Here is a 13,523-nt window from a genome sequence, read left to right on the forward strand (position 1 = left end):
AGTTCACCAATCGTGGGTATTTTTGATCACCTGACAATGGCCTTGGGGGAATATTGGGTTAAGCAGCTGTTATTGCTTTTCTTTAATTGAACGCTAATTTTGACTAGAGGAAGCTAATGTGTTTCGAAATCTATAAAAAAAATCGGTCCTAGCTCTTAAGTGTAATGAAAACACACAATCAAGGAAATCGCAGTGCCATTAATGAAGAATGATTGAATTTCAGATGGTGACTCAGGTGGCGCAAGGTGTTCCATGCATGAAGAGGAGGCAACCCCAGGGATGTGCCTGACACGGGAGCTGGCCAGCCAAGCATTATGTTTCAGGGACAAGGTGGGTTTAACTTGACGGCTTCCACAGTCGGTAGATATGTGCCAGAGGTCGCAAACGGGTTTTGTTTCCTTACCCGTACCCGTAACCAGCCGCACCAGGGTCACAAACGGGTACCCGTACCCGGCCGGGTAGCCGGGTATCGGGTACCCGGTTGCGACCTCTGATATGTGCATGCTTGTTAGCATCCATTTATAATGCCGCTCATAGTTCAGCAGAGCTGGTTTTTGACACCTTCCGGCAATGGCTGCTGTTGAGACAAAGTGGTCTTGCTTAGAATTGAAATTGCATTTATCTGCATGTCAACAGTGTCTAGTCCCAGTGGTGAATTTTGTACAACTCATATGTTGTACTTCTCTTGCCAACACCAAATTATTTTGTTTTATTCAGTTGTATTCTACTTGTACCTTTTCTGTCTTGTGAGATGTAGAACTTTCCATTTTGCCATCTTGAATTCATATCCGCACAATGATGCTTCAGTAATGGTCTTGGAAGTTGGCATCACCAAAATGCTTCTGAAGTCACTTAAATAGGCTCTGTTATTCACATTTGGGCCTCAAGTTTTATATGACCTGCAAAGAGTGGGGTCATTGAATGTTAAACTACAATTGTTACTTCTCAGAGGTGGAACTTTTCTAATTAAGTGAATACCCAGATTTCATTAAAAAGGTGTGTTCGTGCAGTCATCGGTTACCAACCTGAGCCCATCATCTCAGTCCACCTAAACCTCTCATTTAATCCCGGGTGAACACGGCACTGGTTTTAAAGGGATATACCCTTATTCTTGGTTCTTTCGGTAAAGTCATGTAGAAGGGAAATAATAAAATAATAAACATAAAACATTAAATAAAATTCTCATGACGTTTCGGCCACAACGCAAACAGCCGTCTGCTTGCGTTGTGGTCGAAACGTCGTGATAATTTTATTTTATTATGTTTTATTTTTATTATTTCCCTTCTACGTGACTTTACCGAACGAACCAAGAATATGAATCCCTGCAGTCACGAAAGCTTTAAACTGATACACCTTTGTAACTTAGCCGTATCATCATCAGGGAAGCGTGTTACACATATATGAAGGCTTTGTTAGCTCACAACTTAGGATGGGCCTGCACTGTGTACAAGGGAAACCAATGGTTAGGAATGTGAAGGCTTGTCATCGGATAAGATAAGCTAATGGCAAGGGTCTTCACTCCAGGGAAAGAGTATTGATTTGTACAGAGCAAGTCCAAATTGGATGAGGACCATTCCGCTGCAGGGATGTGCTCTGCAGGCATTTAAATTGCAGATGGTAGATGGTGAGGGTAAAGTACAAATACATGATTCTGATGAATTGACTATGAAATTAAAATATTAATCGTTCTTCTTGGTTCTTTCGGTAAAGTCATGTAGAAGGGAAGTAATAAAATAATAAAAATAAAACATAATAAAATAAAATAATTCTCTTCTTCACCTGAAGACGGCTGCTTGCGTTGTAGCCGAAACGTCGTGAGAATTATTTTATTTTATTATGTTTTATTTTTATTATTTTATTACTTCCCTTCTACGTGACTTTACCGAAAGAACCAAGAAGATGGATCCCTGCAGTCACGAAAGCTTTAAATCGAAATATTAATCGTTGTTATATATCCTGCTCGAATATTACAGCTATTTTAGTGTGTTTCCATTTTACGTATAATTATATATATTTTTTTTTTTTTATTAATTGTTCAGGCATTGTTGTTGTGCACTTTTGTAGGTCAATGAATTTCGGGAACTTTTAAACTTGGGAAAACTGTCGTTGGAAAATCAGCAGGAGGTAAGCACCAAAAGAGGCATCTCTCAACCTTCATAGAGCACCAGCTCTCGTGCATACAAGCACATGAGTGCGCTGCAGCGTGTGTGTTTACGAACAAATGTACAAATGAATATGATGGCATCCCGGTGATTAAAAACGAATTTCTTTAGAACTGATTTTTGTGTTTAGTTGGTTGTCCTTTTAACACGTAGGCTTTCGCGACCAATATTATTCATAATCAACGTTTTTGGGTTTAGATCGCGTTATTTATAAATGTGTCGTAACCCTCCACAACCCGACACGGCCAATCAGTAAAAAAGTGTCATGTTGACAAAAGACATAGTTCACTGCTATAGCCCACCGGTGTGTTGAAGCGTGAAACCACAAAAATTGTAAATGTTGTGGTTTCACGCTTCAACACACCGGTGGGCTAAAGCAGTGAACTATTTGTCTTTTGTCAACGTGACACTTTTTTACTGATTGGCCGTGTCGGGTGGTGGAGGGTTACGACACATTTAGAAATAACGCGATCTAAACCCAAAAACGTTGATTATGGTTGTCCTTTCCCCACACCCTCGACTAGCACGGTTGGCTGCGTACGGTGCGAAAGAAGTCCAGCATGCATACATACACACATAAGTCCTCTGGGTTCATTCACCAGGCCTTTGAACAGCTGAGGAGGGACCAGGATGTCCTAGAGCGGCAGTACATGGCTCGGAACGAGGAGCACCGAGCCCTGCAATTACAGACTAATCGCTGTGGAATGGCCGGACACTTTGATCCACACCGGTAAGGACCGTGTGATTGGTTTGAAATTCGTGCATGTGTGCGCTCGTTGTTTGATAGATGTTCTTTAATTGGTCATTTCAGTCGCTGTACGGAAGGCTATCGAACAAAGAAATTATGCAAAATCACTCGTGACAGGTTGCTCTGTCAAATAAAAGAAAGAGATGACAATTATTTGAGAACAGTTGAAGTAAGTGCCTTTGCTATGCAAGGTTTACTTGCATCGATTATGAGTGTTTTAAAATGGTAATATGACACTGCTGTATAATTTAATGTCGGAGCATTACCCATAATTGCCCAAGTCAGTGTAACCCTGTGAGAGTGGTCTCTCATGTGTGGAAGTGTGTACATGCCGTTTGGTTGGAATGGGAGGCAGGGGAAGCTCTTTCACCAAGCAAGGCATTGCAGTACACAATTAGGAAACTTTTTTAATTTACCAAGTAAGGCCCACTGAGCTATATAGCTCTTTTCCAGAAGCGACCTGACCACAAATGGTAGTCCAATCAAGTGGCTTATCACGTGTAAATGTATAGCAGCCAAATACTCTAAACGCATGCTGACTCTAAATGTGGTGGGAAAAGCCGGAGGACCCAGAGAAAAATCCACGCGACCACAGAGGGAACAGGCAAACTCTAAATATACGGGTGTCAGGGTCGGGATCAAACCCGTAACCTCCCGTATATCAGGCGATGTAGTTAACATCAGTGCCACCGTGGCGAGATGTTGTTGTGTTACTGTTTAGTGGGCCCAGGAATTAGTTTGGGAAGGGGGGTGGGAGAAACAACTGCAACATTGCAGATTGAGTTACATTGTAGCTCACCCTAAACCCAAGCGGTATGCACATAAACTCAGCAAGAGTTCTGCAATGCCAGTCTTTACACTCTCCCCGTGATAGTCCCATCTTTCATTGGATACTTGCGTTTATTGCAAATGTATTGTTGAAGAATGCCCACTGTGTGTACTTGTTATCAAGAATGCTGATCACGTAGAGGTCAATGAACACCTGCTGTTGAAGGTTCACTCTGAGGTTACGCGTGCTGGCGTGTAACGCGTCGCTTTCTTATCCGGCAGCGAGGTGGAAGGTGCGATTTTTCAGCTGGGGATGAGCCTGGAGGAGATGAAGGAGCAGATGGACGCGAGTCAATGCAGACCGGCGTCTCCAGACACAGCGGCGGCCTCCACGTCACTGTCGGCCACCGCTGTAAAGACACAGCGAGTCCCCAGCAGCCACTCTGAGGTAGCGCTGCGCCTCATGGCGGAATGATACCGTGAGATGATCGCGTGACACTTCACTCCAACTCTTATTTTATCCAACTGATTTGACTGTGTCGTGGATTTGCTGCTAAATAATCTGCTTGATTGAAGTGTAATTCTGCGTGATGTCATTTAAAACAGTATGGGTTGCATTTGAGACGTGTTCATGCGGGTTGATGTGAATGCAATGTTTACTGACGTAAAAAAAATTGTTGATGATTTTTAAAACTTAAGCAATGTTTTTGAGATGAATGTTGCAGATGTGAGCCTCCAATTATTTGTCAATTATTTGCTGGATGGAGGACCTTTCCATGCTATGTGGGTCATAGTGTTTGTTTTACCATACTTCAGCACGCTGGTTAGTGTGGCCTTTTGAAAGCAGACAGTACAGACATGGGCACATATAAGTACAAAACAACAATGCCTTTTGCTGTACTGCATAGCTGTGTGAGAAATCGTGTTTATTTTACCCGTTGAGTTGCCACCGGCACTGTGACCATTACAGAGTCCATTGTCCGTGGTTATCCACCAACACATCACCTTGGACCTTGTGGAAGGGAGCGAGACCGACGATGAGGTGGGGAGCGAGAGCATGGAGGAGAGAATGGGAGATCAAGAGAGCAGCAGAAGTGAGACCCACACGGAGCCCGGGGAGAGTGATAAAGAAGGAGGAGATACGGTGGAGGAGGATCGGGGATCGGCCCATGGTGGAGACTCGTCAGGGCTGAGCTCACAGAGGTTAGCAGACCTTGACTCTTTTCTCACCTCGCCATTTGATTACACCAAAGCCGCTGCGTTGACTACTTTGCAGTAGACGTGTAATGAATGATTTCTTGATTAAATGTTTGAAACTGCAATTGTTGAGGAAATGTATGCAAAGGTAGAGTATGCTCTTAATTTTAGTCAAAAGTAAACAAGCAGTATAGGATGTAAAGATTTGCTTAGCATTTCTTTGTACCTGTGAAAGATTGAGTGCTCTGTATATAGAATGTGGTTACAAGGCCAACCTAGCAACGTGCAAACAAACGCTTATCATTAACCTCCACGCTCTGTGAGATTTATACAGGGTTTACGGCGCATGGTAAGCAAGGGCTGTTTGTTGTGCATGTGCGCGATGATGTCTCCCGCGGTGGGCAGTTACCATCGCGGCTCCCAAGCAACGGGCAGGGCAGGGCCGCGCCAACATCGCAGCGTTGCAGCACCAGCGGGAAGGCAGCGCCGTGATCGGGCGCAGCTCCCCGACGTCTGGGCTCAAAGCAAAACGGACGACCGATCGCAGAGGTCCACGGCCAATGCGAAGGAAGATTCCAAAAGCAATACGTGTCGGAGTCGAGACATGGATGGACGGGAGGAGGATGAGTTGTTTGGAGGCTCGGGAAGGAGGGCGCCGACACCTCAACCGTACGTTACGTCTTGTCAAGGTCGCGTTATTTGTGTGTTTTAAGTTGGTGATGTAGGATGTGACTCTACTCTGAGATGTAATGTAACTTTGCTTATTTGTTTTGCGTCTGAAAAGGCACTCGCCTCTCCAGCCAAGTCAGCAGCCTCCTCTTCCTCTCAACGTGATGTTTAATTCTGTGGAGCCACCTTCTCTGTTTGCCGAGCACAGACACCAAAGAGACATGCAGTCTAAAGAGCATCCGGTGAGAATTTTTCCACCTTACTGTTTGATGTTTTCCTGGAGAGATTGTCTTGATGTCATTGGATGGCTTACTCCACTATTTCCACTGACCGAGTGTGTGTGATTGTTCTCAGAATCAAAAGACTACAGAAGCTGGAGAAATATCTCGGCACGTAAGCCATATCAGTCTTGCCAGCAGTGGAATCTCTTTGCAAGGGAGCTTCGATAATTTCCAGCGACACAGACATTCCATCAAAGAGGTGCATTTTTTTTTTTTTACTTAAGTCATCTCTGAAATCTGTTTCCCCAGTAGTTTAAAAAATATATAATTGCATCATCAAATTGTGCCAGATGAAGAAACCCTCAGAGACATCATTATTGAACAATTAGTGCTCTGTAAAATGTACAAGAAACTAATGTGCCAACATCACCTTCATAATTGAATGTCACCTCTGCATGAGACTAGTTTAGATGTGCACACACAAGCATTACTTCTCTTGGCGAGTCGAGGCTTGCCTTTGAGATTGAATCCCTGAGGTCACAGTGCTGTATGTGTGCAGTGAATGCTAACCCTGCACCTACGCGTGATAGCCATGTGACAGCTGTTCTCCTCTGCTGCTCCCAAAGTCTGAAATTATGGAGGCAGGAAATCCCTTCCACTATGCAATCCATGTTTTTGACTGCCTGCTCCTGTTCAAGTCCAGGATAAAGACCTTTTCAATGGCCTATAAATGTTTCTCTCCGAAATATATACGCTTACTTTCTGAATAGAGTTTCGCTCACATTTAGATGCTATATAAATTTAAATTGTACCGTGTATAAATGTGCACTGTGTTGTATGTGCAGCTGTGGTTTGAGCCTGTTTGCTCAACACTTTTGCAGGAGCGCGTGATTTCTCCCGAGACAGACAGTGGTTTCGTTGGCTCGGAGAACGGGAGGATAACTGGCAGGGCCTCGAGTCTGGCTGAGAGTCTGCGTCTCACTGCAAGGTAACAGAGCTGCTATCTCAGTTTCTGCCACCAGTGGGCAGGAGCTTCCTGCTCACTGGATGGTCGGTGAAACAAGCCGAGCAGTTGTGTGTTTGCTTATTGCAAAGGTTTGGTATGAACTGCTTGTAGCATCCACCCTACTTAATCGTGCAGGCATATTAACCCAAAATGTGTACCATTTGCTTCACAATACGCTTTAAAAATCCTGTGACATATTCCGAATTTGACAAATTAGAATAGTAATCACAAATGAATTAGGTAAAGCCACAAAGCAACATCGTCCTATAAAACTACTAAATACTATAACCGTGTGTGAAATATAGTGCCTTATTGATAGCCTCGTGCTGTAAGATAGCACAATGCCAATGATAATTTTAATTTGTTGTCCTAAGATTATTTAAAGTCGACGTGAATCGTGACTTGAGCCGTGACGATCGCACTGCAATGGGGGACGAATTGTCACATGCCCTCGTCACTGCTGCAGAGAGTCCTGCGCCTTGGGTAACAGCACGAGCATCCGATTTAAAGCTTTCGTGACTGCAGGGATGCATCTTCTTGGTTCTTTTGGTAAAGTCACATAGAATGGAAATAATAAAATAAGACAAATAATTATTTTATTATGTTTTATTTTTATTACTTTATTATTTCCATTCTACGTGACTTTACCGAAAGAACCATAACATGAGCATCCGCTTTGTTAATTCCCCTCAGGAGCAGCAGCTCCCACCCGTCTCTGCCCGAGGAGGAGTGCGAGAGCGACGCCCCAGCTGTTGCACCGGTGTTGGCGGAGCCTGCGCGGCAACGCGGGGTCTGGCCCGACGCAGAGGCCAGCGAGGCGGTGGGAGCGCACGGACCGCGCGTGGCACGCAGACCCGGTGCGTCCTCAAGCCGGTGGAATGCGAGCGCGGCGAGCGACTGGGACTCGCGAGGCCGCCAGGGTGAGGACCCGCAGGGTACATACACCCGCAAAGAAAACGATCACAGAATATTGGAGCGCGTCCTGTGAGCGAGCACCTATTATTGTTGGCAAGGCACATAAGGAGATGGAGTGGCCAGTACCGTGCCTGGCAAGCTTTGTCTCCCCAGTGCTGATATTTGAGATAACGTTCCGGGTACTCATTTCAGGCTGAGTCGATCAAGCCCAGGACTGATACAGATAATTGCCACTGATGTTAGTTGTGGCCGATAATCTAACTCAGGTTGCCAGGTTCATAGCACACTGCCACAAACACATGTCTGTGCTCACTACTTTTCGTAATGCACATGCCAGACGTGAACACTCATGCTTATAATCTTGAAGTTAAACAGTGCTGAGTCTGAATAGGATTTGGATGGGTAACAGCACCATGCACAAACAGCTTTGGGCACTATGTGGTGAGCAGTAGAGGGCAGTACAGCAAAATCTGTTGTATATTGCTTCGATGCTTCCACGACTATGCGTAGTGCCTTAGCCAACCCGCACTGACCACCATGGTGAAATGTGGTCAAATAACCCTCACTACCCACACGGGCGTGGGGAGATCCCGATCCAGCATTTGACTGATAAAAAAAAAAATCAATCTGTAATGCACTTTAATATTGCAGCGTTTGTCGCGGAGGGACGTTTCTAAAATAACGCCTCGCTTGACTGATTCTTTAGGTCGAGATAGATTGGACGATTTGGAGCGTGAAGACGTCTGCAGTCTGGATGGATTTCCCTGTCGTCCACTGAAGAGAGCAGAATTGGGCGACCTTGACGGAGAACATCCCAGGGGGAACGCGGCGTGGAGGTGAGTAGGCCAAACACACTTGTCACGCCTGACTTATTTGTGAATTGAAAAAAACTCAATAACACTGCCTTCAAAGAACAAAGTAGAAATATTTGGTCACATTTCGGGTGATAGCCCTTCTTCACAGCAGGGCCATTTCCTGGAGAAGGATCATTGCCTACAACGTCGCAGATATTATATATGCACATATTTTAAGCCGGTTTTATTGTCGAATTCGTGTTTTTGTTTCGTGTGCTTGTGCACTGCTGCCAATGAAGCGTGTCACCACATCACTTCTACACTGTAGCTACGCGTCCATCTGTCTGTTGAAATATATTGACAGTCTGATCAATACCCAACTTCTGTTTGCAGTGTGGTTATTGTTAGCACTGTCGAGTAATGTGCGATTCCATGATCACAAGAGTATTTCTTTTATTTTCAATCTGGGATATAATACACCCCTGAAATGCTAAATCATTCAGCATTCAAGATTCTTAATAAAATCATTCTCACGACGTTTCGGCGTTGTGGCCGAAACATCGTGAGAATTATTTTATTATGTTTTATTTTTATTATTGTATTACTTCCCTTCTACGTGACTTTACCGAAAGAACCAAGAAGATGAATCCCTGCAGTCACGAAAGCTTCAAATCGAAATTCAAGATTCTTTCAGGGAACTGAGTAAATAGTGTTGATTAAACAATTTCTTGGGCTTTCTGCCTCGTATGAATATTTATGGAGCAGATATTTAAAAAAATATGTAAGATATAAATGTGTCTCTTTGTCAGTTCTGTTGAGAGGACTGTGTTATTTGATTTATTCAGCTCATGGGCATTGTATATGAGGTGTGATGACCCATGAAAACGATTATTACAGTCAGCACTTTGTTCCTATTCATCAGGATTATTTTAATTCGCGTGTACAATTTGATGACGAGTACATTTATTAGTAACATTAAAACCTCTTTATAATTTGTCTGTTGAGTCTGAAAAACAAGTAATGTACAGTACTTTGGTCTGGGTATAATTTACATGTCCTTGATTAAAAGTTTCTGAGTGCATGTGTGTTACTTTTAAATGATTGCTTATGACACAAATAATTAAAAATACCCGTAGTTGCGTCGCTAAAATTATACTCTTAGGTTTTTTCCCCTCACTTAGTACAGTAAATTCAGCTGTGACGGTCCCACCTGATGATGGAGACTTGTGTTGCCTCCGAAACGTCGTGATTTATTATTTTATTTGTATTATTATAAAGATTTTTATTAATAATTATTGTTATCATTTTTTTTTTACCTACGTGACTTTACCGAAAAAACCTAAGAGTATGAATCCTTGCAGTCACGAAAGCTTCAAATCTAGAACGCTAAAATTATGTTGGGACAATGACATGAGGAGACATGGGAGGGGTTAATCTGACACCAGCGCACGGCAGTTGACGGCGTGGCTGACAGGCCTTAATCCGGACCCAATTGTGCCCCGAGCCAAGGCACTGCTCATTGGCTGCGGGCTTTATCCAGTGATCCAGTGGCTTCTGCCTTTGTGGAGCCTCGCACATGCTCAGTAGGGCACTCAACCCAGCCGCGCCGTAGCACACACACACGCTCGCTCGCTTGGCTGGCCGGCATCCCCGTCATGTGATTGCAGTCGAAGGTCACCCCTTTTTGTCCGGAGGCGAGAGACGTAGCCCTGTCCGCGCGTTGCGTGCGTGGAGCGACGCTGAGAGCGAGGCAGCTCGCGGCCGAGGCTGATATCACCGTGTATGGAATGGCATCAATGGAGCAGGCACCAATTATCACACGCTATTTTGAGAGTCTGAAGGCCTGCTCTGCTCTAAGTGATCATATGATGGTGACAGAGTAAGTGCTGTATACGCCCACATGTGTGATAAGTGCAGCATGCCTGATAATTTTTCTCCTTTTTTTAGAAAAAAAATATCTGAACAAGGGCTGCATTAATTTTGGTGTGGATTTAAAATACCATGGCTATGTTTTTTGAATATTGATTTAATCGTATTTTTAGGCAGTAATGTTGGTGTCTCAATATTAATAATATGTAAGATGTTTTGTGTTATTCAACAGTTTAACACAGCAGCCATTTGTGTTGTGCATTTGCATCAGCTGCTGCGTTGTTTGCTATCATTCCATGGTAGCCTCATGGGTCATATGAGAAGGGTGGCTGAACGAGTCTGGTAATTGGATAACCGACACTAATGCATTCTGCACGTTGATTCGTTTCGGAATGAGCTGCAGTGACCAAGAATGGCAGCCCATCATTCATTAATCAGTTTTTGGAAACAAAACCATCAACCTCTATAATGTATGTGTAGTTAACAAAGGATACTGCTTCAGTAAAGTTCTTACTATTCTCAGTCACCGTTAGCTAATGGGCATTCATGAATAAAAATTATAATTTTGTGCTGAGCCCACCACATGAAATGCATGTGTTTGCAAATAATTTCTAAGGAGAATGGAATGTTTTTTGTGGGTGGTGGATTATTTTTCATGTTATTTGGATATTAACTCAAACTGCAACGAAATACGGCATAATTATTCTACGCTCGCAAACCTGAAATATTAAATGTATTACATCAAGGGAAGAACACAGTTAAACCCTTTATGGGAAGGCACTCAATACCCGTGTTGTTTTGCAGAAAAGGAAAACAATTAAAGCACCTCCAATGAAAATAGTTTCGTTTTATTTTGAGGTCTCGGATTTATTCCTTAATTACTATTGTCACATTTTTCCTATAACTTTATTTTCCTGAAAACATAAGAAGCATTTTACTCCAACAACAAATCCTCACTTCTTGTAAAGAAAATAACTAATTCGCGGATTAGCAAGTCAAGACCGTCAAGCAGGAACTGTAATAATAAGTGTCGATGCCAGAGCCAGTAGCCGGCTACCCGTACCCGGCCCGGTACGGGTACCCGTTTGCGACCCTGGTGCGGCCAGGTACGGGTACGGGTAGACCGTGAGTCACTGGTGAGTAACTGTTTGCCACTCATTTCCCAATGTCTTGTCTCTTCTCACAATTCAAGTTCCTAGAATCAACCCACCCGCGTCTGCAACATGGCTTCATCCCAGAGGTCGTAATCAGGTACCCGATACCCGTACCCTACCCGATACCCGTACCCTACCCGTACCCAGCCGGGTAGGGTACGGGTACCCGTTTGCGACCCTGGTGCGGCCGGGTACGGGTACGAGTAGAGAATCAAAACCCGTTTGCGACCTCTGTGACACAGTGCGTTTTCCTTGCTGCGTGTGAAGCCGGGCGGCTAACGGGCTGCAGAGCGAGGATGGCGACCCACCGTCGCGGCCGTGGGAACGCCCCCACAGCGACGACCTCGCGGCAGCAGCAGATGGATCGGTGCTGCGGGGTCCCAGCGAGGAGGTGGAGGCAAGGGAGCCGGGCGTCACACCCCGAGCGAAACGAACCCCGTCTGAAGGGGCCTACCCCGACCTGAGTCGCCTCTCCGTAGGCCCGTAAGCCATCTCTTCTCTACGGCCGAGGCATCGGGCTATCGCGTGATGACAGGGTGCTTGCAGCCACTCGTCCATCCAGTTCAAAAACTCACAGCTCGCTGTGCCCACTTTTTACATTATGGCTGATTTAGAACTTAAAGCAATATTGGTTTAATAAACACTCATCGTTTGTTTATATAACATCATAAAGGTATGTTGTTTAGACCCAGACCATAACATTAACTGCTCGCAATGTACATAACAGTTTAAGGGCAGTAGGTTTTAAATAAATAACAATATGACCTCATTTATAAGACTATTATCGTCTCATTTATAGTGCTGTTAACGCACCACAGATCAATACAATGTTCCCGCTGTGCCGGAGACGCTACTTTTGACATCGTCCAAGTCATCACGTTCTATATCACAATACTGTAGTACCTTTTAACACAGACACACGTTGTTGATGTGCCTCTGTTTTGATCGACAATTCGTACACCACGCGCACCACGACTGCGTGTTAATTATTTACGCTTGATTCTAAGACAAAGGCAAGGTAATTTATATAAGCGCGCTTGTGATCGATTTTCCCGACGTTCCAGGAGGAGAAGAAGTAAGACTGCCGCACGGCCAGAGGTGAAAAGCATCCCGCGATCAGAACCGTGGACTCCCCGCTTGCGCTCTTCTCGAGCCACCCTCTCCCTGGCTGACCTGCGGCACCGTGAGTGCGGTGGCACAGATCCACTTCAGCCCAACAGTATATGAGAGGCACAATTGGAAGTGGTGGCAGAAACCCTCCCCCCCCACTGTTTTTTGGATTGATAAGAATAACCATATGGGTGACGAACAGCTACAGAAGCTGCCCGTCCGCTAACACACGATGGCAGCGATTGTTATGTGCATCTTATTAAAACAGCTACATCTTTCAGCATGTGTGGGTGGGAAGATACATATATAACATATTAATGAAATGTTTTAATCTGATTTGTTCATTTTCTATAACCAAGACTTTATATAGAATGACAATGGTTGTACACTATGCTTCCTTTGTCTGTCACGCTGTCATTAACAGCGTTTGCAAAGCTTGTGCAGTGTTTCATTATTTACTGAACACTTATTCATCCTCGTATCACATGCTACAGACGTTACTTAAAATAATACAGCCACAATGTGGCTCCTTAAACAGTTAGTGTATATATTTATTTTTCTCATTGTGGCAGAATTGTGCCAGAGAGGCGCCACACACGTGTCTAAGCAAAAATAAAATTGCCTTCCTGACATCGAGAGTGAACGATTGATCCCGCACGTTTCACGCCCCCTCCAATCCCTTGCCCCCCCCCCCCCCGAAGGCGACGAGGAAGCGGCGGTGACCCCCACAGCCTCGCCGCCTTGGGCCACTCCCCCACGCCGAGCAGCCACGCGGGGGCATCAGTCGCGCGACCACCTGCTCGCCGGACCCTACAGCGGTACCAGCAGCACTGGAGGCCAAACAACATTAGGTAGTTTTTTTGGAATGTGCCAAATTAATCGATGCCAGGTAAGAAAGGCAACCTCCTTA

General features: G+C 44.6%; 1 protein-coding gene across 3 annotated transcripts in view; it reads left to right on the top strand.

The window, feature by feature from the left end:
• The window catches only part of LOC133341794 (microtubule organization protein AKNA-like), a 29,066-nt gene that overhangs the window by 9,456 nt on the left and 6,087 nt on the right, over nucleotides 1-13,523 (top strand). For 2 of the 3 annotated variants that reach the window (XM_061550515.1, XM_061550516.1), the window contains exons 6-19: nucleotides 224-330; nucleotides 2,065-2,124; nucleotides 2,765-2,892; nucleotides 3,961-4,126; nucleotides 4,649-4,881; nucleotides 5,281-5,544; nucleotides 5,660-5,786; nucleotides 5,899-6,024; nucleotides 6,647-6,753; nucleotides 7,465-7,691; nucleotides 8,393-8,522; nucleotides 11,771-11,986; nucleotides 12,568-12,686; nucleotides 13,315-13,464. In XM_061550515.1, coding sequence (XP_061406499.1) covers nucleotides 224-330; nucleotides 2,065-2,124; nucleotides 2,765-2,892; nucleotides 3,961-4,126; nucleotides 4,649-4,881; nucleotides 5,281-5,544; nucleotides 5,660-5,786; nucleotides 5,899-6,024; nucleotides 6,647-6,753; nucleotides 7,465-7,691; nucleotides 8,393-8,522; nucleotides 11,771-11,986; nucleotides 12,568-12,686; nucleotides 13,315-13,464 — 2,160 coding nt within the window. The remainder of the gene's footprint in view (nucleotides 1-223; nucleotides 331-2,064; nucleotides 2,125-2,764; nucleotides 2,893-3,960; nucleotides 4,127-4,648; nucleotides 4,882-5,280; nucleotides 5,545-5,659; nucleotides 5,787-5,898; nucleotides 6,025-6,646; nucleotides 6,754-7,464; nucleotides 7,692-8,392; nucleotides 8,523-11,770; nucleotides 11,987-12,567; nucleotides 12,687-13,314; nucleotides 13,465-13,523) is intronic. The other variant, XM_061550517.1, reaches the window with a different exon arrangement.

The sequence above is a fragment of the Lethenteron reissneri genome, chromosome 12 (genome assembly GCF_015708825.2).
Source record: "Lethenteron reissneri isolate LAM-NWPU_2019-01 chromosome 12, ASM1570882v1, whole genome shotgun sequence".
In the NCBI taxonomy this organism is placed as follows: Eukaryota; Metazoa; Chordata; class Hyperoartia; order Petromyzontiformes; family Petromyzontidae; genus Lethenteron; species Lethenteron reissneri.